Source organism: Lithobates pipiens, unplaced genomic scaffold (assembly GCF_037356315.1).
Source record: "Lithobates pipiens isolate NorthernLeopardFrog02 unplaced genomic scaffold, aLitPip1_a1.2 Scaffold_23, whole genome shotgun sequence".
NCBI lineage: Eukaryota > Metazoa > Chordata > Amphibia > Anura > Ranidae > Lithobates > Lithobates pipiens.
Window position 1 is genome coordinate 319,566,710 of NW_027507785.1, and position 26,990 is coordinate 319,593,699.

At 44.9% G+C, this 26,990-nt stretch overlaps 1 protein-coding gene across 1 annotated transcript in view; it reads right to left on the bottom strand.

The window, feature by feature from the left end:
* HOOK1 (hook microtubule tethering protein 1) overlaps positions 1–26,990 on the bottom strand; it is a 152,261-nt gene that overhangs the window by 38,023 nt on the left and 87,248 nt on the right. The window contains exons 9-10 of the mRNA XM_077450599.1: positions 15,352–15,509; positions 4,492–4,632 (exon numbers count right to left, since the gene is read on the bottom strand). Coding sequence (XP_077306725.1) covers positions 4,492–4,632; positions 15,352–15,509 — 299 coding nt within the window. The remainder of the gene's footprint in view (positions 1–4,491; positions 4,633–15,351; positions 15,510–26,990) is intronic.

Consider the following 26,990-nt stretch of genomic DNA (forward strand, 5'->3'; position numbering starts at 1 on the left):
CAGACATTTTTGACACATTTTTGGGACCATTGTCATTTATACAGCAATCAGTGCTATTTAAATTCACTGATTCCTGTGCAAATGACACTGGCAGTGAAGGATGTTGTGGAAATTTGATTGTATAACATTTTATTTTAGGATGTGTGTTTTATAGATTGTCATCTGTCTCCCTGTGTCTGGTTTAATCGAGGAGCGCTCTACCAGAGCACGCTTGGGTCAAATCGAGACCAGTGGCGTAAAAACGGTCAGTATGAAAACCTTCTCATGGGATGTGAGACGTGTTCTCTGTGTCTGTGGATGTTTGTTGGATTGTAGGTACCAAGCGCAATGCGCTGGGCTTCTTGCCTTCAAATGACTATGTGCATTAGAGAAGCAAAGTCCACATAACGAGATAAACATATTATTTTATCTCTGTGTGGCTATGTTATCCCTTTTGGATACATATCTGCTTTAATAAGAGGACATTGGTATCTGCCTTGTTAATATACTCGTACCGTATATTGACAACACCAGTAGCAATGTCCCAGCAGATTGTCTCAAGCCTGTAAGAACCATTAGAATGAGCTCACTCCATACTGTTTACTTTGAAAACACTATTGGCTGGGCTGCATGCTGACTAAAAGGGGATGTGTGCACTTCCTCTTGTGAGTGCTCTCCCCTTTGATGTATGTGTCATTTCCTGTGATGTCATTTTGTGTACTGAGGAAGTGCTTGCCTGTTGTGGGCAAGCACTTCCTGTTTGTCATTCTTTGGGAGATAATAAAAGGCGATGTTGGGCCCCCGGGGGGGGGGGGGATAAGCATGGAACTGAGTACGTAAGAAGGATGGTCATGTCTGTTCACTGGGATGAATGGGTTGGATGGTAAGCTAAAAGTATTATATCATTAAGATGGAAATGGGTGCTTATATGAGCACAGTAGATGTGGCTGTGTGCATAGCATACAGCCAGATTGCTACAACAAGGAGTTAACCACTAGGGGGCGAGGAGAGGTTATGTGTGACGTTATGTTTTTTTGTTTTTTTTTATTGTAGGGGGGTGTGGCCTGGCATGTGACAACACTGATCGTCTTTCCCTATAACAGGGAACAGACGATCAGTGACAGCCTCAGTAGGAAGCACGGGGAGAGGTTTGTTTACACAGACCTCTCCTCGTTCTTCAGCTCTGTGACCCAATCGCAGGACACCAGTAGCGATCGGGTCCGCTGGTCCCGTGGCCACGGAGCTCAGGACCGGGTCGGGAGCGCGCTGCCGGCGGCGTGCTCCTGACCCACGGCTGGGCACTTAAAGAGCAACGTACCGGTACGTGATTGTGCCCAGCCGTGCCATTCTGCCAACGTATATGTGCAGGAGCCGGTCCTTAAGCAGTTAAGAAACATCCCTTTTGAGACTCAGCGGCGTCTTTCCTGGGTCGGTCTGCTGGTCTTTGCTTTGTGTATTACGATAGAGTTTGGTGGGAGGGGCTGGCAGGCTCCTGTATTTATCACATCACCTCAAGCGTTATGTGAAAGAACACATCCCTGGCATCCTGTTAGAAGTGCATACTTGCTGGCCACTTGGTGCTGCAGACTTTAGCTGCGAAATCTGAAGATCGGTTGCTTGAAGTCTTTAGCTGGCACATTCATTTCAACCTTACCGTACTTACCTCACAGCACACCTCTTTTGGAACAAGAGTAATGCAGGCCATACACAGGTCGAATTTCGCACTAATTTTCTTTTCAAAATCAGAAAGTTGTTTTTTTTTTTGTGATCCGATGATGCCACCATTGATTTTCGAAATTCGGCCGACCAAGCCTTCAATTTCACCTCATGTTGCTACAGAAAAGAATTTTCGCGGCCGGGAATCTTCTTTTCATTCCGTAAATCTTCTTTTCTTATTACATTTCTCGCACGATTCTCCCATCATTGATTAGAAAATCGTTAGTTTTTTCAAAACGTTTCCAACATGTCCGATCACTCAAATTTTATTTCCGCACGAAAATCGGCTGTTGCTGCAGCCCCACTAATGGTGCAAAATTGGTACGAAAATTCTTAGATACGATTTTCGAAAGAAAATTCTTTCGAAAATTCGAACCGTGTATGGCCGGCATTAGTCACCATTGATCTCAAAGTTCATTCCGTACTGTTATTCAAGTAGTTCTTTCTTATCGTGGTTGAGAAGGTAAAGTTTAGTTGTTTTTTTTTATATAACCGGCACTCTCAATTTCTTGGCAAAATTTTTCGGCACACTCTGCTCAAAAGGTTGCCTATCCCTGCGCTGGGCTGTACGGTGCACTGAAAAAGTATTCATACCCCTTGACATTTTTCACATTCTGTCATGTTACAACCAAAAACATAAATGTATTTTATTGGGATTTTATGTGATGGATCAACACAAAGTGGCTCATAATTGTGAAGTGGAAGGAAAATGATAAATGGTTTTCAAAATGTTTTACAAATAAATATGTGAAAAGTGTGGGGTACATTTGTATGGCGCCCCCCGGAGTCAATACTTTGTAGAACCGCCTTTCTCTGCAATTACAGCTGCAAGTCTTTTTGGGGGGTGTCTCTACCAGCTTTGCACATCTAGAGAGGGACATTTCTGCCCATTCTTCTTCTTTGTTAAATATCTCAAGCTCTGTCAGATTGGATGGAGAGCGTCTGTGATCAGCAATTTTCAAGTCTTGCCACAGATTCTCAATGTGATTTAGGTCTGGACTGTGCCTGGGCCATTCTAACACTTGAATATGCTTTGATCTAAACCATTCCATTGTAGCTCTGGCTGGATGTTTCGGGTCGTTGTCCTGCTGGAAGGTGAACCTCCGCCCCGGTCTCAAGTCTTTTGCAGACCTTTCTTCTAAGATTGCCCTGTATTTGGCTCCATCCATCTTCCCATCAACTCTGACCAGCTTCCCTGTCCTTGCTGAAGAAAAGCATCCCTACAACATGATGCCGCCACCACCATGTTTCACGGTGGGGATGGTGTGTTCAGGGTGATGTGCAGTGTTTTCCCCACACATAGTGTTTTGTTTTTAGGCCAAAAAGTTCAATTTTAGTCTCATCTGACCAGATCACCTTCTTCCACATGTTTGCTGTGTCCCCCACATGGCTTCTCCAAGAGTAAAAACAGGACTTCTTATGGCTTTCTATCAACAATGTCTTTCTTCTTGTCACTCTTCCATAAAGGGCAGATTTGTGGAGAGACGACTAATAGTTGTCCTGTGGACAGATTCTCCCCCCTGAGCTGTGGATCTCTGCAGCTTCTCCAGAGTTCTCATGGGCCTCTTGGCTCTTCTCTGATGAATGCTCTCCTTGCCCGGCCGGTCAGTTTAGGTGGACGGCCATGTCTTGGTAGGTTTGCAGTTGTGCCATACTCTTTCCATTTTCGGATGATGGATTGAACAGAGCTCCGTGAGATGTTCAAAGCTTGGGATATTTTTTATAACCTAACCCTGCTTTAAACTTCTCCACAACTTTATCCCTGACCTGTCTGGTGTGTTCCTTGGCCTTCATGATGCCGTTTGTTGACTAAGAATCTCTAACAAACCTCTGAGGGCTTCACAGAACAGCTGCATTTATACTCACACACAGGTGGACTCTATTTACTAAATTAGGTGAATTCTGAAGACAATTGGTTCCACTAGATTTTAGTTAGGGGTATCAGAGTAAAGGGGGCTGAATACAAATGTACCCCCCACACTTTTCACATATTTATTTGTAAAACATTTTGAAAAACATTTATTATTTTCCTTCCACTTCACAATTATGTGCCACTTTGTGTTGGTCCATCACGTATCACAAATAAATATGAAAAAGTATTCATACCCCCTTGAAATTTTCCACATTTTGTCAAGTTACAATCAAATACATTTGTTTTTGGTTGTAACATGACAAAACGTGGAAAATTTCAAGGGGGTATGAATACTTTTTCAAGGCACTGTACAGCCCAGTGCAGCAATAGGCAACCTTTTGAGCAGAGTGTGCCGAAAAATTTTGACAAGAAATCGAGAGTGTCGGATATATATATATATATATATATATATATATATATATATATATATATATATATAAAAGTAAACTTTACATTCTCAACCGCGTTAAGAAATAACTACTTGAATAGCAGTACAAAATGAACATCGAGATCAATGGTATATACTACTTATAGTATAGTGTAAAACTTTTTCAAAGCACTGTATGTTACATACATCTGATCCTGCACTCTACACACTATGCTGTATATTACACGCTCTGGATCACTGCACACAATGAAAACACTGCTCTCTGCACATTGTGCTGTATGTTACATTCTAAAATAAACTGCTTCACACTGTTTTCTGTTTTGTATATGACACACAGAGGACCCCAGCATTCTGTATGTTGTGTTGTACATTACATACACCGGATCACTGCAGTCTGTACCCTATTCTACACCACACCATTGCTATGAACACCACTATGAATTTGTTTTTGGAAATCAGAACTTCATCCCGTTTCCAAACCCCCATCTGGATGTACCTGAGAACATCCATTTCGTCTTTTAAAGCCCTCGACTCCTCAGCTAGACTGGCCAACTCCACGCTGCGGTTCTGCGTCTCGATAAGCTGTTTCTCCAGCTCCTCGCAGTGAACCCGATAATCATCCTTTGCCGCTTCCAGCCTGCAAGTATAAACACACAGAAAGATTAATATGCATTGATGTGTTCGTGTGTGCTAGTGGGGCATAAAAAAAAAAGGGCATTAGGCATCCGATATGGCACTGGGGCACTTCCGCAATGCATAGCGCACAATGTGCGCGTTCTTTTAAATTTCTTTAATAGATGTAAATATAAACCACTTCAAAACTGGGCCAGTTCTGACATTTCTCACACACATGTAAAAAAAAATCAGGATTTTTTTGCTAGAAAGTTACTTACAACCCCCAAACATTATATATATATATATATATATATATATATATATATATATATATATATATATATATATATATATATTTGCATTTGAGAAACAGCTGCACAAATATCGCGTGACGTAAAAAAATTGCAACAACAACCATTTTATTCTCCAGGGCCCCTGCTTAAAATTTTTTATAAATAAATAAATAATAATAAAAAAAAAATAATAATAATAATAAAAAAAATAAAAATAAAATATAAGTTAAAAAAGCTATAAACTGTAAGAGAAGAGCTTTTAAAAAATATAAAAATGAAGGATCACTAGTGTCATTTAAATGTTACAAAGAAATTAACAGTATATGTAAAAAGGAAATCAAGGATGCAAAAATTCAAAACGAACGACAGATTGCAAAAGATAGTAGGACAAACCCCAAAAAATTCTTCAAATATATTAATAGTAAAAAGGTCAAGTCTGAGCATGTAGGCCCTTTACAAAACAATCTAGAGTTGGTGACTGGGGACAAAGAGAAGGCTAATTTATTAAACACTTTCTTCAGCTCTGTGTACACAAAAGAGCATGGGGGAGCTCATGTCCATAATGGGGGTGGTAGTGACACAGCCCCAAATGATCCACAATGGCTCAAAAGGGATATGGTCCAGAAATACTTAGACAGAATAAAGGTGGATAAAGCACCTGGACCTGATGGCATCCACCCACGGATCCTAAAAGAATTGAGCTCTGTAATTTCAGAGCCATTGTATCTAATTTTTAGGGACTCATTAATGACGGGAATAGTCCCACTGGATTGGCGCAGGGCGAACGTGGTGCCTATATTTAAAAAGGGATCAAAGTCTTTACCAAGTAACTATAGACCTGTTAGCTTAACTTCTATAGCTGGGAAGATACTGGAGCGTTTAATAAAAGACCACATCGACGAGTTCTTGCTGAACAATAACACTTTAAGCAACAGACAGCATGGATTCATGAAAGACAGAAGTTGTCAGACAAATCTGATTTCTTTTTACGAGGAGGTAAGTAAAACCTTGGACAGAGGGGTGGCGGTGGACGTGGTATACTTGGATTTTGCAAAAGCATTCGATACAGTTCCCCACACACGGCTCATGTGTAAGGTAAAGTCTACAGGTTTGGAAATATCAGTTTGTAAATGGATAGAAAATTGGCTAGAAGACAGAATTCAAAGAGTCGTGGTTAATGATTCTTACTCTGAATGGTCTAAGGTTATCAGTGGTGTACCCCAAGGTTCAGTGTTGGGACCCTTACTTTTTAACATCTTTATAAATGACATTGGGTCTGGCATCAAAAGTAATATTTCTGTCTTTGCAGATGACACCAAGATATGCAGTGGAATAACGTCTTTACAGGATGTCTCCAATTTACAAGCCGACCTCAATACACTGTCTAATTGGGCGACTATGTGGCAGATGAGGTTTAATGTTGATAAATGTAAAGTTATGCACTTGGGGCCTAAGAATATGCATGCATCATACATGCTAGGGGGAGTACAACTGGGGGAATCCATAGTGGAGAAGGATCTGGGGGTTTTGGTAGACCATAAGCTCAATAACAACATGCAATGCCAAGCTGCTGTTTGCAAAGCGAGCAAAGTCCTTTCTTGTATTAAGAGAGGTATGGACTCCAGAGAAAGAGATATCATTTTGCCCCTGTTCAAATCATTAGTAAGACCTCACCTGGAATATGCCGTTCAGTTTTGGGCACCAGTTCTCAAAAAGGATGTCGGGGAACTGGAGAAAGTGCAGAGAAGGGCAACCAAACTGATAAGAGGCATGGAGGAACTCAGCTATGAGGAGAGATTAGAGGAACTAAATTTATTCACTCTTGAGAAGAGGAGATTAAGGGGGGATATGATTAACATGTTCAAATATATTAGGGGTCCATATAGTGAACTTGGTGTTGAGTTGTTCTCTGTACGGTCAACCCAGAGGACACGGGGGCACTCTTTACGTCTAGAGGAAAAGAGATTTCAGCTTCAAGTACGGAAAGGTTTCTTCACAGTTAGAGCAGTGAAAATGTGGAATAGACTCCCACCAGAGGTGGTTCTGGCCAGTTCAGTAGATTGCTTTAAGAAAGGCTTGGATACTTTCCTGATGGTACATAATATAACTAGGTACTAACATAGGTAAAGTTGATCCAGGGAAAATCCGATCGCCTATTGGGGGATCAGGAAGGAATTTTTTTTCCCCTGCTGTAGTAAATTGGAGCATGCTCTGCTGGGTTTTTTTTTCGCCTTCCTCTGGATCAATTGTGGGCATAAAATTGGGTATCTGGATTGTACGATTATTTTTCATTTTATTTATTTGTTTTTAAGGTTGAACTGGATGGACTTGTGTCTTTTTTCAACCTGGCTAACTATGTAACCTGGCTAACTATATATATATATATATAAATAAATAAATAAATAATAATAATGTATATATATATATATTTTATTATTATTTATATATATATATATATATATATATTTTTTTTTTTTTTTTTTTATTTATTCATTTTTTACATTTTTTTAAGCAGGGGTCCTGGAGAATAAAATGGTTGTTGTTGCAATTTTTTTACGTCATGCGATATTTGTGCAGCTGTTTTTCCAAATGCAAATTTTTAGGAAAAAATTAGGGTTGCACCAATATATAATATATACCAGTATATAATGTTTATGTATCAGTATCAGTGCCGATACCGAGTATTTGCACAAGTATCGGTACTCCAGCAAATGCACCGATACCTGGAACCGATACTTTCAGGCTCGGTTCTTTGAGCGCTCAGTGGGTGTCCCCTGTTGACAGCTAAATTATTAACCACTTTAAGACCGAGCTTCTTTTTTAGGCTCCATGCACACTGAAGCTGATAAACTGCAGTTTATTGGAGTTTGGGCGTTTTTTGTAAAAGCCCATAAACTCCACTCTATGTTAGCCTATGTGTCCATGCACACATGGACGTTTTTCAGCTTTAATGAGCAGTGGAGTTTATGGGCTTTTTTCTGAACGCCAGAAATTCGCGTTCAAAGTGCCGTTTTTCAGCGGCAAAAAACGACAAACGCTCATTAACGCTCGTTCATTAGTGTTCGGCATTCTATTTTTCAATGCATTGTGGGATTTTTGGAGTGTCCTCTGTGTATTTTTATAAAAAACGCCCATTAACGCTAACGCTGTAAAACGCTCATTAACGCTCATTAACGCTAGTATAAAACGCTGTTAAAAGCAGGTTTTTCAACCAGCGTTTTCTGCCAGCAATCTGGCGTCCAGAAATAGCTTTTTTGAGCTTCAGTGTGCATGGAGCCTTAATGTGTTGTTTACAAGTTAAATCCATTTTTTTTTTTTGCTTGAAAATTACTTAGAACCCCCAAACATTATACATTTTTTTTTTTTTTAAACACCCTAGAGAATAAAATGGCGGTCGTTGCAATACTTTCTGGCACAAGGTATTTGCGTAGCAGCCTTACAAGCGCACTTTTTGCACGTTGTTTGAAAAAATACACTTTTTTTAAATAAAAAAATCAGCCCATTTTTTTTTATATGGTGAAAGATATTGTTACGCCGAGTAAATTGATACCCAACATGTCACGCTTCAAAATTGCACCCGCTCACGGAATGGCGACAAACTTTTACCCTTAAAAATCTCCATAGGCGACATTTAAATTTTTTTGCCGGTTGCATGTTTTGCGTTACAGAGGAGGTCAGGGGCTAGAATTCTCGCTCTCGCTCTACCGATCGCGGCGATACCTCACATGTGTGGTTTTAACACTGTTTTCATATGCGGGCGCTACTCACGTATGCGTTCGCTTCTACACATGAGCTCATCGGGATGGGGCAAGTTTACATTTTTTTTCTTATTTATTTTACCTTTTATTTTTTATTTTTACACTATTTAAAAATAAAATTGTCACTTTTATTCCTATTACAAGGAATGTAAACATCCCTTGTAATAGAAAAAAAAGCATGACAGGACCTCTTCATAATGAGATCCGGGGTCAAAAAGACGTCACATCTCATATTTACACTAAAATGCAATAATACAAAAAAAATATGTTGTCATTTAAAAAAAACAAAATGGCCCTTTAAGAGTTATGGGCGGAAGTGATTTTTTTTGTTGTCGCTTCCGCCCTGCAGTGTCATAGAGATGGATGGGGGCCGTCTTCCCCTTAATCATCTCCACGCCAACCCAGGGAACAAACCTGATCGCCTCCGCCGCTGCAGGTGGTTCCGGCAAGCAGCGGAGGGCACCGGCTGGCGGTGGGAGGGGGGGGGGCCTCTTCTGTCGCTGATAAAAGTGATCTCATGGTGAATCCCGCCCTAGAGAACACTTATCTTGTACCGGACCGCCGGCTGAACACGGGGATACCGGGGTTATGGCAGCTAGCTGCTGCCATAACAAGGATATCCATCCTCAAAGTAGGGACGTACATAGGCGTGCGGTGGTACGGAAGTGGTTAAAGAAGTCCGATAATTGGAGCAGTGAAAAAAAATAAAAATAAAGCAGCTATCAGTGTTTATTAACAACATTGCTCAGCCTCTGAAACACTAAAATAAAAAGAAACATTGTTTCTTTTTTAATCTTTCTGTTTTTTCATCTGCAGATCAAAGGGATGAACAAACGTTCCTCTGTTTAACCCCTTAATAACCCTTAATTTACTCCAATCAGCCTTGATTAACTCCCTATTCTCTTCCATTTAATTCCTATTTTTCCTGTTTTTTTTTGTTCACGTCCATTTTATAAACGATAAACAATTAAAACTTTTTTATTTGCTTTGTTAGTGAATATTTTTGCAAATATATATTAACCACTTGCCGACCGCCGCACGACGATGTACGTCGACAGAATGGCACGGGCAGGCATATGGGCGTACATGTACGTCCCTGCCTTCCCGCGGGTGGGGGGCCCGATCGGGCCCCCCCCCCGCTACCAGCGGCGGTCGGTATCCGTTCAGGAGCGATCCGGGATGAGGGGGCGGCCATTCGTTCATGGCCACCCCCTCGCGATCGCTCCTGACGAATGGAAGTGAGGCGTGACATCACTTCCTCTCCTGTAATGTAAACACAGGCAGAGGAAGTGATGTAATCTCTCCTCCGTGTCGGTATTTTTCGTTCCGGCACAGAGGAGAGAGGATCGGTGAGTTGCACCAACACACTACACTTACAATAGAACATGCCAGGCACACTCTCACCCCCCCTTCACCCCCCCGATCACCCCCCCAATCACCCCTTCACCCCCAGTCACAGTGACACCAATTGCATTTTTATTTTTTTTGCATTGGTGTCATTTGTGACTGTAAAAACTGTTAGGGCAGTTAGGGTTAGCCCCCTTTAGTTCTAGGGTACCCCCCTACCCCCCCAATAAAGGTTTAACCCCGTGATCACCCCCCGTCGCCAGTGTCACTAATGCTGGGTTCACATTGCAGCGGTTTATGAGAACGGATGTGATTTTGCACCGCACTGCAGTGCAAGTCACATCCGATCTCTGTGCGATTTGAGTTCAGCCATACAGATAGTATGGCTGAATTTGCATCGCACCCGCCGCACGGGACCCTTTTTTTGGTCCGCAGCAGAATCGGATCGCATGGGTGTTCACACCATGCGATCCGATTCCTGTCCGAGTTTGCAGATCGCACTGCGATATGCGAACTGATCTGGGGGTGTCATTAACATTTCACTGACACTCCCAGCAGTTCGCATAGGGCAGTGTGATGCGGGAACCCGCCGCGGATTCGTGGCGTTCCCGCATCGCTCCAGTGTGAACCCAGCCTAATAAGCGATCGTTTTTCTGATCGCTGTATTAGTGTCACAGGTGACGCTAGTTAGGCAGGTAGGTATTTAGGTTCGCCGCAGCTTTTTATAGCGCCAGGGACCCCCATATACTACCGCATAAAGCCCCCTGGTTGCCCCCTAGTTAACCCTTTCACCAGTGATCACCATATAACTGTTACAGGTGACGCTGGTTGGTTAGTTATTTTTTTATAGTTTCAGGGCACCCGCCATTTATTACCTAATAAAGGTTTAACCCCCTGATCACCCGGCGGGTGATATAAGTTTGAGGGTCAGATAAGGTCTGCGTCGCCCCAGGCAGCGTCAGGTTAGTGCCAGTACCGCTAACACCCACGCACAAAGCATACACCTCCCTTAGTAATATAGTATCTGATCAGATCTATATTAGCGTCGCCAGCAGTTTAGGTTTCCCAAAACGCATTGTTAGCGGGATCAGCCCAGATACCTGCTAGCACCTGCGTTTAGCCCCTCCGCCAAGCCCAGCCCAGCCCACCCAAGTGCAGTATCGATCGATCACTGTCACTTACAAAACACAACACGCATAACTGCAGCGTTCGCAGATTTAGGCCTGATCCCTGCGATTGCTAACAGTTTTTTTTGTAGCGTTTTGATACAGTCGCTGACAGCCTAGGTGCTTTTTTACCTGTGAGTCTCACTAGTGTACCCCTAAATTTAGGGGTGTCTACTTTCCAAAATGGGGTCATTTGGGGGGGGGTTTGTGCCATCTTGGCATTTTATGGCCTTCAAAACTGTAATAGGTAGTGAGGAGTAAAGTCAAAAATTTACGCCCTTAGAAAGCCTGAAGGCGGTGCTTGGTTTTCGGGGCCCCGTACGCAGTTAGGCTCCCAAAAAGTCCCACATATGTGGTATCCCCGTACTCAGGAGAAGCAGCAGAATTTATTTTGGGGTGTCATTTCACATATGCCCATGGCATGTGTGAGCAATATATCATTTAGTGACAACTTTGTGAAAAAAATAAAATAAAAAGTTTGTAATATTCCCGCAACTTGTGGCAAAATATAAAATATTCCATGGACTCAACATGCCTCTCAGCAAATAGCTTGGGGTGTCTACTTTCTAAAATGGGGTCATTTGTGGGGGTTTTTTGCCATCTTGGCATTTTATGGCCTTCAAAACTGTGATAGGTAGTGAGGAGTGAAGTCAAAAATTTACGCCCTTAGAAAGCCTGAAGGCGGTGCTTGGTTTTCGGGGCCCCGTACGCGGCTAGGCTCCCAAAAAGTCCCACATATGTGGTATCCCCGTACTCAGGAGAAGTAGCAGAATTCATTTTGGGGTGTCATTTCACATATGCATATAGCATGTGTGAGCAATATATCATTTAGTGACAACTTTGTGAAAAAAATAAAATAAAAGTTTGTAATTTTCCCGCAACTTGTGGCAAAATATAAAATATTCCATGGACTCAACATGCCTCTCAGCAAATAGCTTGGGGTGTCTACTTTCTAAAATGGGGTCATTTGTGGGTGTTTTTTGCCATCTTGGCATTTTATGGCCTTCAAAACTGTGATAGGTAGTGAGGAGTGAAATTACAAATGTATGCCCTTAGAAATCCTGAAGGCGGTGCTTGGTTTTCGGGGCCCCGTACGCGGCTAGGCTTCCAAAAAGTCGACCACATGTGGTATCCCCGTACTCAGGAGAAGCAGCTGAATGTATTTTGGGGTACAATTCCACATATAACTATGGCATGTGTGAGCAATATATCATTTAGTGACAACTTTGTGTAAAAAAAAAAAAAATTTTTTTTTTGTCATTATTCAATCGCTTGAGGCAAAAAAAAAAAATATTCAATGGGCTCAACATGCCTCTTATCAATTTCCTTAGGGTGTCTACTTTCCAAAATGGGGTCATTTGGGGGGGTTTTGTACTGCCCTGCCATTTTAGCACCTCAAGAAATGAGATAGGCAGTCGTAAACTAAAAGCTGCGTAAATTCCAGAAAACGTACCTTAGTTTGTAGATGTGACAACTTTTGCGCAAACCAATAAATATACAGTTATTGACTTTTTTTTTTACCAAAGACATGTGGCTGAATACATTTTGGCCTAAATGTAGGACTAAAATTGAGTTTATTGGATTTTTCTAATAACAAAAAGTAGAAAATATCATTTTTTTTCAAAATTTGCGGTCTTTTTACGTTTATATCGCAAAAAATAAAAATCGCAGAGTCAGTCAAATACCTTTAAAAGAAAGCTCTATTTGTGGGAAAAAAGGACGCAAATTTTGTTTGGGTACAACATTGCATGACCGCGCAATTACCAGTTAAAGCAGCGCAGTGCCAAATTGTAAAAAGACCTCTGGTCATTGACCAGCAAAATGGTCCGGTCTGAAAGTGGTTAACATATATTTACACATTTCACATTGAAAAAGCGCAAAAGAGCGAACGGCAAAATTTAAACGCACCCCGTCCCACCGAGCTTGCGTGCAGAAGTGAACGCATAAATGTCGCCTATGGATATTTTTAAGGGTACTCGTAAAAAAATGGTATTGGTGCATCCCTAGTGTATATATATATATATATATATATATATATATATATATATATATATATATATATATATATATATATATATATATATATATATATATATAATTTAATGTGCCATTCCACAGGTGTGCCCAATTTTCAAGCTACAATTTTCAAGCATGACATTTTATATATATATATATATATATATATATATATAAAATGGTATGGGTGCATCCCTAGGAAAAAATACACAATTTTAGTGAAACATAATATAAAACCAAATGTTTAGGTAAAATATAAAAGATGATGTTACGCCGAGTACATAGATATTCAACATGTCATGCTTGAAAATTGGGCACACCTGTGGAATGGCACATTAAATTATCCATAGGAAATGCTTTAAAAGCCCTTACAGGTTACCAGTTTAGAGGTACACAGGGGGTCTGGAGGTAGAATGTTTGCTCGCTCGCTCGCTCCATGTTTGCAGCAATACCTCCTATGCGTGGTACGATCGCTGTTTACATATGCATGCGGGAACGGCGTGCGTTTCCACATTTGCAAGTGGGAAACGGTCGCACTTTAAAAAAACATATTTTTTTTAGTTAAAGCAGCGTTCCACCCAAAAGTGGAACTTCCACTTTAAGGCCTTCTCCTCGACTCCGGATGGTGAAACTGAGCTTTCGGGGACACTTGTTGTAGCTGCTGACTTTTAATAAACACACAAATGAATGGAACTGCGCTTTAAATATTTTATTTTAATTCATTTTTTTTTTTATACTGTCCCTTTATTTATATTTTTGCTATCACAAGGGATGAACATCTCCTCTTGTGATAGCATGGGCTGCAGCAGGTCTTTTTTTATGGAGAGAACTGGGATCTATTACACCCCATAGCTCCCCTCTGGCCTCTAAAGCATTTGATTAAATGGAGATCGGTTTGATCTGATGCTTTAAAAGCCGGTAACGTCTTGTAAACAAACCGAAAAACGAAAAAAACTAAATCCTGATGGTTTCTGATGGCACAGAGGAGGAGGAACAACAGAAGTTCTTCTTATTCTGTGTACAGTTTCTGATGCGACCAGTCACTAGACATGTGCAATTAGTTAATTTCCGAATGTTCCAATTTCCGAATTTACTAATTTCTGAATTTCTGAATTTCCAAATTTAGAATTTTCGAAAATTTGAAATTTTGGAAATTCGGAAATTGGAAATTCTACATTTTGGAAATGCAAATTTCAGAAATAGAAAATTCGGAAATTCCAAAATTTGGAAATTGGAAAATCCCAAAATAAGAATGAAAATCTGAACATTCAAAAGAATGAAAATCTGAAAATTCGAAAACCCGAAAATCTGAAATAAGGAACTAATAATAAATATAAAATTATAGGTATTGAAATTTCCTTTCAAATTTGGCTGCTAGTGAAAGTTTTTGAACGAATTATCTGAAATAACGAATGCCGTATCTAAACGAATGGAATGTAACGATCTAATAATAATAATAAATAACAATAATAATAACACCTTTTTATTATTATTATTTATTATTAATTTATTCCATTCCATTTGTTTAGATGCGGCATTCGTTATTTTGGATAATTTGTAACTTCAGATAAATTTGTATTCGTTACGTTCACAAACAGCCACATTTGAAAGGAAATTCCAACACCTATAATTTAATAGTTAGTTATTATTAATTAGTTATTATTTCAAATTTTACCAATTTTCTTTCTTTTTTTCAGATTTTCAAATTTTCTGATTTTAGAATTTCTGAATTTTTGAATTCCCAATGATGATCATCATCTGTGTGCCAATTCATCCCAAAGGGCGTTCAGTAGGGTTGAGGTCAACTCAAGTTCCTCCATACCAAACTCATCAAACCATATCTTTATAGGGCTGGCTTTGTACATAGGGGCAAAGTCATGGTGGGATAGAAAAGGGCCTTCACCAAAATGTTGCCACAAGGTTGGAACAGCACAAGTGTCCTTCACCCCACCCTTCATTGGAAACTAATTATTTGAAGGAAGGTACATATTTTCAGCCCCTGTAGAGAACATGTTTTAATTATATGAAGAATGCATTGGTACAAATCACATTCATTTCAAAGTACTGGGCACCAGGGTTTCAGTACTCCTGGTATCTAAAGTTCTAAGTGCAAAGAAATTCTGGTGGGTTGGAGGATCAGGTGAATACACTTTGCCCATACCTGTAATTTTCTTCCTGCAGCTGCTCCAGCTGGGTCTGAAAATATTTTTTAGCTGCCATATTGGTAGGTTCCTCGAAGGAGTCTAATTGGTTTATCCTTTCATTCTGCACCTCGTTTTCAGCCAATAAACTGTTTCTCTCCTCTTGCAGGGCAGCCACCTATTAAATGAGACAATTGATGAATTATCTGTACTGTAATGTACATGTAGCAAAATTTTATATTGTAATTGTTAAATAAAAAGTGAATTCGGGAGCTCAAAATTATCAAAATTGCCACTAGATGTCCTAAGACATCTGGGTTAACTGACAGCCAGCATAATTAAACCCATTTCCACCCCCAGCCTGTGACTGGACATTTAAAGGAGAAGCAGCACAGTGATGGGCTCATCCCTCGGTCACTCTGCTGCTCTCTCCTCCTGTTAACATGTTCCTTGTTAGCAACAATAAAAAATTGACATTCATTAAAACTTGTTCTTCATAAATTCACAATATTCTATTTATTGTCCAAAATAAAGATTGTGTTCAGGGTTACAGCTGAACTGCAGGCACCTGCCAAAAGATTTGTATTTCTGTCCATCCAGTTCTAGATTACACAGCAAAGCCCTGCGTGGCACGAAAGGAGGCTGGAATATTTTCTGCTGCAGTTAAGTTCCCTTTGCAGATCTTGTCCTGTCCCTAGTCTATGACTGGTCTGTGAAAGGAGAAGCAGCAGATTAATGAGCTCATGTCACTCTGCTCTCTCCTATTAGCATGAACCTTATTAGCATATGACAACTGCAGCTGATTGCATTATTGTGCTACTTCTACTTCACCTAGTATGAGCCCTGCTGTAGAGACTGCCAGAGTCTGACACCTTGTCACTTTCTGGTACTTACACACCTTGTATTATAAATTTAATGGTATATCAATAACTAAAGAACTGCATTCATGTGTGTATATCAAATCTCTTATCTCCCCTCTCACGGCAGCCCATGTCTCCTAACTCCCCTCTCCAGCAGCACACGTTCACCTAACTCCCCTATCCAGCAACTCCTATCCCCTACCCCCCCTCTCCAGCAGCCCATGTCTCCTACCTCCCCTCTCCAGCAGCCCATATCTCCTACCTCCCCTCTCCAGCAGCCCATATCCCCTACCTCCCCTCTCCAGCAGCCCATATCCCCTACCTCCCCTCTCCAGCAGCCCATGTCCCCTACCTCCCCTCTCTAGCAACTCATGTCCCCTACCCCCCCTCTCCAGAAACCCATGTCCCCTACCTCCCCTCTCCAGCAGCCCATGTCCTCTAATTCCCTTCTCCAGCAGCACACTTTCACCTAACTCCCCTCTCAAGCAACTCCCATCTCTTACCTCCCCTCTCCAGCAACCCATGTTCACCTAACTCCCCTCTCCAGCAACTCTTATCCCCTACCTCCCCTCTCCAGCAGCCCATGTCTCCTACCTCCCCTCTCCAGCAGCCCATGTCCTCTACCTCCCCTCTCCAGCAGCCCATATCCCCTACCTCCCCTCTCCAGCAGCCCATATCCTCTACCTCCCCTCTCCAGCAGCCCATATCCCCTACCTCCCTTCTCCAGCAGCCCATGTCCCCTACCTCCCTTCTCCAGCAACCCATGTCCCCTACCTCCCCTCTCCAGCAGCCCATGTCCCCTACCTCCCTTCTCCAGCAACCCATGTCCCCTACCTCCCTTCTCCAGCAGCCCATGTCCCCTACCTCCCTTCTCCAGCAGCCCATGTCCCCTACCTCACCTCTCCATCAGCCCATATCTCCTACCTCCCCTCTCCAGCAGCCCATATCCCCTACCTCCCCTCTCCAGCAACTCTTATCCCCTACCTCCCCTCTCCAGCAGCCCATGTCCCCTACCTCCCCTCTCCAGCAGCCCATGTCTCCTACCTCCCCTCTCCAGCAGCTCATGTATCCTACCTCCCCTCTCCAGCAGCCCATGTCTCCTACCTCCCCTCTCCAGCAGCCCATGTCTCCTACCTCCCCTCTCCAGCAGCCCATATCTCCTACCTCCCCTCTCCAGCAGCCCATATCCCCTACCTCCCCTCTCCAGCAGCCCATATCCCCTACCTCCCCTCTCCAGCAGCCCATGTCCCCTACCTCCCCTCTCTAGCAACTCATGTCCCCTACCCCCCCTCTCCAGAAACCCATGTCCCCTACCTCCCCTCTCCAGCAGCCCATGTCCTCTAATTCCCTTCTCCAGCAGCACACTTTCACCTAACTCCCCTCTCAAGCAACTCCCATCTCTTACCTCCCCTCTCCAGCAACCCATGTTCACCTAACTCCCCTCTCCAGCAACTCCCATCTCTTACCTCCCCTCTCCAGCAACCCATGTTCACCTAACTCCCCTCTCCAGCAACTCTTATCCCCTACCTCCCCTCTCCAGCAGCCCATGTCTCCTACCTCCCCTCTCCAGCAGCCCATGTCCTCTACCTCCCCTCTCCAGCAGCCCATATCCCCTACCTCCCCTCTCCAGCAGCCCATATCCTCTACCTCCCCTCTCCAGCAGCCCATATCCCCTACCTCCCTTCTCCAGCAGCCCATGTCCCCTACCTCCCTTCTCCAGCAACCCATGTCCCCTACCTCCCTTCTCCAGCAGCCCATGTCCCCTACCTCCCTTCTCCAGCAGCCCATGTCCCCTACCTCCCCTCTCCAGCAGCCCATATCTCCTACCTCCCCTCTCCAGCAGCCCATATCCCCTACCTCCCCTCTCCAGCAGCCCATGTCCCCTACCTCCCCTCTCCAGCAGCCCATGTCTCCTACCTCCCCTCTCCAGCAGCTCATGTATCCTACCTCCCCTCTCCAGCAGCCCATGTCTCCTACCTCCCCTCTCCAGCAGCCCATGTCCCCTACCTCCCCTCTCCAGCAGCCCATGTCCCCTACCTCCCCTCTCCAGCAACTCTTATCCCCTACCTCCCCTCTCCAGCAGCCCATGTCTCCTACCTCCCCTCTCCAGCAGCCCATATCCCCTACCTCCCCTCTCCAGCAACTCTTATCCCCTACCTCCCCTCTCCAGCAGCCCATGTCTCCTACCTCCCCTCTCCAGCAGCCCATGTCTCCTACCTCCCCTCTCCAGCAGCCCATATCTCCTACCTCCCCTCTCCAGCAGCCCATATCCCCTACCTCCCCTCTCCAGCAGCCCATGTCCCCTACCTCCCCTCTCCAGCAGCCCATGTATCCTACCTCCCCTCTCCAGCAGCCCATGTCCCCTACCTCCCCTCTCCAGCAGCCCATGTCTCCTACCTCCCCTCTCCAGCAACTCTTATCCCCTACCTCCCCTCTCCAGCAGCCCATGTCCCCTACCTCCCCTCTCCAGCAACTCTTATCCCCTACCTCCCCTCTCCAGCAGCCCTTGTCCTCTACCTCCCCTCTCCAGCAGCCCATGTCCCCTACCTCCCCTCTCCAGCAGCCCATGTCTCCTACCTCCCCTCTCCAGCAGCCCATGTCCCCTACTGCCTCTCTCCAGCAGCCCATGTCTCCTATCTCCCCTCTCCAGCAGCCCATGTCCCCTACTGCCTCTCTCCAGCAGCCCATGTCTCCTATCTCCCCTCTCCAGCAGCCCATGTCCTCTAATTCCCTTCTCCAACAGCACACTTTCACCTAACTCCCCTCTCAGGCAACTCCTATCCCCTACCTCCCCTCTCCAGCAACCCATGTTCTCCTACCTCCCCTCTCCAGTGGCCCATGTCTCCAACCTCCCCCTTCCATAAAGTTGTGGAACCACCTTGTTCTAGTCATATAATCTCATCCAAATGTTTGCATAAATGTTAATCCTTCAAGTCACATGTTGTGAACCATTTTCAAATCTCCAGTGTAGAGATGGTAGAATGATATTAAATGTGGAAGATAATGGAAAATGGTATCCAAGACCCTCACCCCTGTTCAAGGATAGTTGTTCCAGTTTGATGTAGATGGCCTCTTTCATGGCCCTTGAGAACGAGTTGTCCTGTCTGTCCAATATGTGCACCTCAATGTTCTCAAAATGCTGTCCGTTTTCCTCAAGGTAACCATAATAGTACACTTGCACCAGGAATGTTGAATACGGCCTGTAATACTTTATTCTTATATGCATGGAGTTACATTCTCAGGAAAAACGTCCTGGGGGTGTCTACCCCACCTTCTGATAGCACTCATAATAAACCTATGTATCAGAACTACTGTACTTGGAACAAGATGAAAGGGGTGGACAACCCCCCCCCCCCCCCCCGATAGCTTAACCTGTTAGTGCAAATAAAATAAAACAAGTATCATGGACAGGACACAACTGTTTGACTTGGAAGATCTGGTAAAGAGGACGTGACCACACTGTTTGCTTAAGAAGCTCCAAAAATAGTATTGTACCTGAAGCCAAGAGGGCATGCAGAATACGCGTGCATCAGAGTTCTAGGTAGACCTGCAACATTCTGCAGATACAACACGCTGACAGCGATGTAAAGGCTGAGGAGATGACTTTCCCTTCAAGGCATTTTGGTATTTGTAGAACTCCCCCCCCCCCCCCCCAAGAGTCCGCCCATTGATTGCATACTGAGGCGGGAGCTCTGATGTGTTCAGGAAGCATAGAGAAGCACAGAGACCCAGCAATGATATCACTGGATCTAAAATGGAGTATGTTGAAGATTGGGGATGGAGAAACCAGGGAAGGCTAAATATAGAAGACAACTTTAAGCGGCCTTTGAATGGGGGGGGGGGGGAAGTTGGGTCGAAATACATTTTTTTGTTCCTTTGTGGCAATATCGAGGGGGGGGGGGTTGTTCTTTCGTCCTCTAAGCGGGGCTCCATTAGGAGAGGTTGAACGCGTAGTTCACTCAGGGAAGCAGCTAATTAAATGGAAGGTAAAGCCGCACTTTGAACGCCGGGGCTTTGATCTCAGGGTTGATGAGAAGGTCAGTTGTATAACCGCGAGCAGCTTTATGTAAAGGGGGTAATCTTATAAAAAAAACTGCAGCAATGGACAGAGCCACATGTCAAGGGCAGCAAATACAAAGCGATTGATCTGGCACGATGTGTGGGAGCGAGGCCAGCGGTATTGGCCAATGTGACCATCGAGTCTGATATCCACGTTACTCATTAACCGGACACTCAAACAACTACATTATCTTAATATATGCAATGAGTACAGTGTACACACAGATTGTGAAAAAGTGAGGCCCGCCAGCTCAAGGCCCAGTGACAGTGCAGGTCTCCCCCCGCCGCCAGGTAGCGGCACATCTGCATTAGACCCGATGATCACTTGTGCAGTATAATGCCAGCACAGTACCCCTCCCCAATGTGCTGTGGCTTAGAGGAGAAGTAGGGCCAAAGCTCCTTTGGCCCCTACTTCTCCTGCAGGTCACAGCAGTGCACTTAGTTCTGAACTGCTGTGACCCAGGTTCAGCGGACAGAGGGCTGTCAGATGACATCACAATGCCAGTCTAGGTTCCTGCAGGGATCCCGACAACAATGTTGGGAAACACCCAGATGCCTAACCAGCAGCTGGCTCAGTCTCTTATGCCCTGTACACACGGTCGGAAATTCCGATGGAAAAGGTCCGATCGGATTTTCCGACAACATAATCCGATCGGACCTTTTCCATCGGAAATTTCCGACCATGTGGGCTCTATTGGACGTTTTCCATCTGAAATTCCGACGGAAAAAAGTTTGAGAGCTGGATCTCAAATTTTCCGACAACAAAATCCGATCGGACTTTTTTCCGATCGTTTGTAGGGAATTCCGACGGACAAAGTGCCACGCATGCTCAGATTGAATTACGAGGCCAAAGCTATTGGCTACTAGCCTCTATGTAGTCCCGTCGTATGCAATGAACGTCACCTCATTCCGAACGATCGGATTTTCCGACAACTTTGTCCGACCGTGTGTATGCAACACACGTTTTGGACAAAATCCGTCGGAAAAAAATCTGACGAATTTTGTGGTTGGAATGTCCGACCGTGTGTACAAGGCATTAGAGACAGGCTGAGAGCCTCTAAGCCCCCGTACACACGGTCGGAGATTCTGCCAACCAAATCCGTCGGATTTTGTCCGTCAGATTTAGTCTGACGGATTGTGTCCGAAACTGTTGCATACACACGGTGGGACTAAGTTGTCGAAAAATCCGATCTTTCAGAACGTGATGACGTAATTTCTTTACGATGGGACTACATTCAGACTAGTAGCCAATAGCTTTGATGTAGGAATTTGATCTGAGCATGCGTGGCACTTTGTCCGATCAAAATTCTCTACACATGATCGGATTACGTCCGACCGGCCCAGCTGGTCGGGAAATATTTCCAACATGTTGGAAAATTGGGTCCAAAGGAGATTCGGACGGAATCAGTCCGATGCATACCACACACAGTCGGATTATCTGACGACACGGTCCGATAAGACGCATTCCGACGGATTCTCCGACCGTGTGTACGCGGCATAAGAGAGCTCTGGAGGGGGGAGAGCACAGATCCAGTGACTGACAGTCAGTGCTCTCTGCTCACTGAAGACCGAGAGCTGAGCGATCAGTGGTCATGTGATCGCTCAGTTCACAGTCATTGAGCCTACGGGGACAGCTGCACATTGTATCGATGCTGCAGCCATCTAGGTATATATGTTTGTTTTTTATATTTCCATACTTCTCTTTGACCCCTTTCACACTGAGGCGCTTTGCAGGTGCTGCGGCGCTAAAAACAGCACCTGCAAAGCGACCTGAAAGAGGCGCTCCTGTGTCTCCAATGTGAAAGCCCCAAGGGCTTTCACACTGGAGTGGTGCGCTGGCAGGACGATAAAAAAAAGTCCTGCTAGCAGCATCTTTGGATCTGTGAAAGAGCGGTGTGTATACCGCTCCTGCCCATTGAAATCTATACTGCCGGCAAAGCGCTGGTGGTTTTAACCCTTTCTCGGCCGCTAGTGGGGGGTAAAAGCGCCCTGCTAGTGGGCGACTAGCGCTGGAAAAGTGACGGTAAAGCGCTGCTAAAAATATCGGCGCTTTACCGCTGACACACCCACCTCCCCAGTGTGAAGGGGACTTAAAAATATGTTTTAGTTTGTCAGCCCTGAGCTTCTGTAAGCACTTTTTTTTTTTTTTTTTAAGTTCGTTCTTATGCACATTACAGAGACTGAAAAAATAAATGTAAGTAAGGCACATAAAGTTGTGTTCTCGTGCTCTTTCAATGCACGGGGCAGGAAGTCATACCCTAGAATCCAGTACATTGAATACAAAAAAAACCTGTTTAATGTGTGCATTAAAATTGCATGTACATACACAGGTGTCATTGGGGTCCTAAAGCCGATCTCCAGACTTCCCTCCAGTCTTGCACTGTTGTCAGGCTCCTCTCCTGGACTGAAATTATTTACTCTGATTTCACTGCACACTGTGAGCTTCTCACAATGTGCCTTAGAAGCTGCAGCAAGTCAGATAGAACCCACCTCCTTTTCTGGCTGGAGGAGGTCCAGCATCATCTACCCCTTTCTTCCCAAATCTGACTTTCCCTGGACCATCCCTTTCATTCAATCGTGGAGGCTCAGCATCACATGTGAGCATTACCTAAGGTGGTCTACATGCAAATACAGATTTCCTAAGAACACCCATCCCTCATGATCAATGGTCTCCAAACTGCAGCCCGCAGGTCGGATATGGCCCTTTGGTGGCCTTTTTCTGGCCCTTGGGGCACTGCTCTAATTGACACTATAACTCCCACTGACACCAATGATGGGGCACTACTCCTCCCACTGACACCAATGATGGGGCACTATTCCTCCCACTGACACCAATGATGGGGCACTACTCCTCCCACTGACACCAATGATGGGGCACTATTCCTCCCACTGACACCAATGATGGGGCACTACTCCTCCCACTGACACCAATGATGGGGCACTATTCCTCCCACTGACACCAATGATGGGGCCAGGGGCGTAACTAGAAATCACAGGGCCCCATAGCAAAATGTTGTATGGGGCCCCCCCCTTCAAACAGCCCACCCCCACAAAAAAATGGCGGGGCTTAAATTAAATAGTGGGCGTGGTTTAAAATGCGTGGCTCAAAGGGGGTGTGGTTCGAGTCTGAGATGAAGGAGGAAAGAAGGAAGGAAGCAAAGAAAAGGGATGGAGGGACAACAGGCCCAGATCCTACACCACAATAGCAATATACATATTCCAGAACGTTTAACAATCAACAGATAAAGATACTCCAAACAGCTGGTGTTAGCGCTTCAATAATCCTCACCTGTACCCAATGTGGCCTGCCTGTTCCCAATGCAGCGTGGCCTGCCCATGCCCAATACTGCCTCACCTGTGCCCACTTGTGCCCAATGCAGCCTGTCCAGTGCCCAATACAGCCTTACCTATGCCCAATGCAGTGTGGCCTGTGCCCAAAGCACCCTCCCCTGTGCCCAATATAGCCTCACCTGTGCCCAATGCAGCGTGACCTGCCTGTGCCCAATGCAGCCTCACCTGTGCCCAATGTGGTCTCACCTGTGCCCAATGCAGCGTGGCCTGCCTGTGCCCAATACAGCCTCACCTGTGCCCAATGTAGCCTCCCCTATGCCCAATGCATCGTGACCCATGCCCAATACAGCCTCACCTGTGCCCAATGCAGCGTGACCCGAGCACAATGCAGCCTCATCTGTGCAGAGGGAGAGGCGAGCCAGTGGCGGAACTACCGGGGAGGATGAGGAATGCATACTGGAGCCCTCAAATGGCTGCTGGCAAGTGTGGGGCTGCCTCACAGTGGGGGGGCTCTGGCTCTACATCCAACTCCTGGCATGTCTCTTCCAGAGCTTTCCACTGTGATTTCCACTCACCGACACCTGGCCTGGATCCCTCCTGAATGACTTTACTCAGGACGTGCTGACCGCGCTGGTCGGGACCCCCGTGAGTCCGGTCGCGGGACCCGCGGACTCGATCGCCGCGGGCATCCCCGCGATCGTCTCACGGAGCGGCCGAATGGAGGAAATGCTGTATAAACAACATTTTCCCATTCTGCCTAGCAACTAGTGACGCTGATCTCTGCTCCATGTGATTGGAGCAGAGATCAGTGTACACTAAATGAAAGCCCAACCCCCCCACAGTTAGTAACACACCCCTAGGAACACTTAACCCCTACACTGCCACCCACTGGTTAACCCCTTCACTGCAGTGTCATTTACACAGGAATCACTGCATTTATATAGCAGTGATTACTGTATAAATGACACTGGTCCCAAAAATGTGTCAAAAATGTCCGATGGGTCCCCGACAATGTCGCAGTCACAATAAAAATCGCAGATCGCCGCCATTACTAGTAAAAAAAAAAATAATAAAAAATTAATAAAAATGCTATAAAACTATCCCTATTTTGTAAACGCTATAACTTTTGCGCAAACCAATCAATAATCGCTTATTGCGATTTTTTTTAACCAAAAATATGTACAAGAATACGTATCGGCCTAAATTGAGGGAAAAAAATGTTTTTTTATATATTTTTGGGGGATATTTATTATAACAAAAAGTAAAAAATAATGCGTTTTTTTCAAAATTGTCGCTCTATTTTTGTTTATAGCGCAAAAAATAAAAACCACAGGGGTGATCAAATACCACCAAAAGAAAGCGCTATTTGTGGGAAAAAAAGGACGTCAATTTTGTTTGGGAGCCACGTCGCACGACCGCGCAATTGTCAGTTAAAGCGACGCAGTGCCGAATCGCAAAAAGTGGTCTGGTCTTTGACCAGCAAATTGGTCCGGTCTGAAAGTGGTTAAAAATGCAAACACTAATACTGTTAACTTTATAGCTGTAAAAAAAAAAAAAATAAAAAAAAAATAAAAAATCAGAAATATGTAGTAAAGATAATTCCTACATGCAAAAATGCACTGTACATTACATGTTCTTTAGACATAAATTTTTTTTCAAACATTAGTTTCCTTTGCCAATTCAAATTCAAAAAATTACCATATAACACGAATTAAAAGATCAGCATTTGTAATTTTCCTTTATGTAACCAATGACTAATGTTAGAATTAGAACAACTAGAGAAATGCTGAATGAATGTGCAGTCACAATTGCAGCCTCACCTGTGCAGAGGAAGAGGCGAGCCACTGGCAAAACTACCGGGGAGGATGTGGAGTGCATACTGGAGCCCTCAAATGGCTGCGGGCAAGTGTGGGGCTGACTCAGAGTGGGGGGGGGGGGCGAGCACCGTCCGCACGGTCCCCCAGCCAGGGGAAGTGAGGAGAGGAAGAGGCAAGCTGTCTGTACGAGCAGAGAGCTGTAATAGCTTTCATTTGAATGTCCCGTGTTCCCGGGGCTCACCGTCACAAAGCCCCACCTCTTGGCCTGCAGCCTTGGATGATGTCACATGTCCCGCATTGGACCGGTGTTCTGTCTATCAAAGACGCCGGGCCAAGAGGTGGGGCTATGTGACGGTGAGCCCCGGGAACACGGGACATTCAAATGAAAGCTATTACAGCTCTCTGCTCGTACAGACAGCTTGCCTCTTCCTCTCCTCGCTTCCGCTGGCTGGGGGACCGTGCGGGAGGTGATGCCCCCCTCCACAGTATGCATACATCATCCTTCCCACGGGCCCCTCTCAGCTGCGGGCCCCATAGCGGCTGCATGTGCCGCTATGGCGGTAGTTCCGCCACTGGATGGGGCACTATTCCTTCCACTGACACCAATGATGGGGCACTATTCCTCCCACTGACACCAATGATGGGGCACTATACCTCCCACTGACACCAATGATGGGGCACTATTCCTCCCACTGACACCAATGATGGGGCACTATTCCTCCCACTGACACCAATGATGGGGCACTATTCCTCCCACTGACACCAATGATGGGGCACTACTCCTCCCACTAACACCAATGATGGGGCACTATTACTCCCACTAACACCAATGATGGGGCACTATTCCTCCCACTGACACCAAATGATGGGGCACTATTCCACCCACTGACACCAATGATGCGGCACTATTCCTCCCACTAACACCAATGATGGGGCACTATTACTCCCACTAACACCAATGATGGGGCACTATTCCTCCCACTGACACCAATTATGGGGCACTATTCCTCCCACTGACACCAATGATGGGGCACTATTCCTCCCACTGACACCAAATGATGGGGCACTATTCCTTCCACTGACACCAATGATGGGGCACTATTCCTCCCACTGACACCAAATGATGGGGCACTATTCCTCCCACTGACACCAAATGATGGGACACTATTCCTCCCACTGACACCAATGATGGGGCACTATTCCTCCCACTGACACCAATGATGGGGCACTATTACTCCCACTAACACCAATGATGGGGCACTATTCCTCCCACTGACACCAATGATGGGGCACTATTCCTCCCACTGACACCAATGATGGGGCACTATTCCTCCCACTGACACCAAATGATGGGGCACTATTCCTTCCACTGACACCAAATGATGGGGCACTATTCCTCCCACTGACACCAATGATGGGGCACTATTCCTCCCACTGACACCAATGATGGGGCACTATTCCTCCCACTGACACCAAATGATGGGGCACTATTCCTCCCACTGACACCAATGATGGGGCACTATTCCACCCACTGACACCAATGATGCGGCACTATTCCTCCCACTAACACCAATGATGGGGCACTATTACTCCCACTAACACCAATGATGGGGCACTATTCCTCCCACTGAC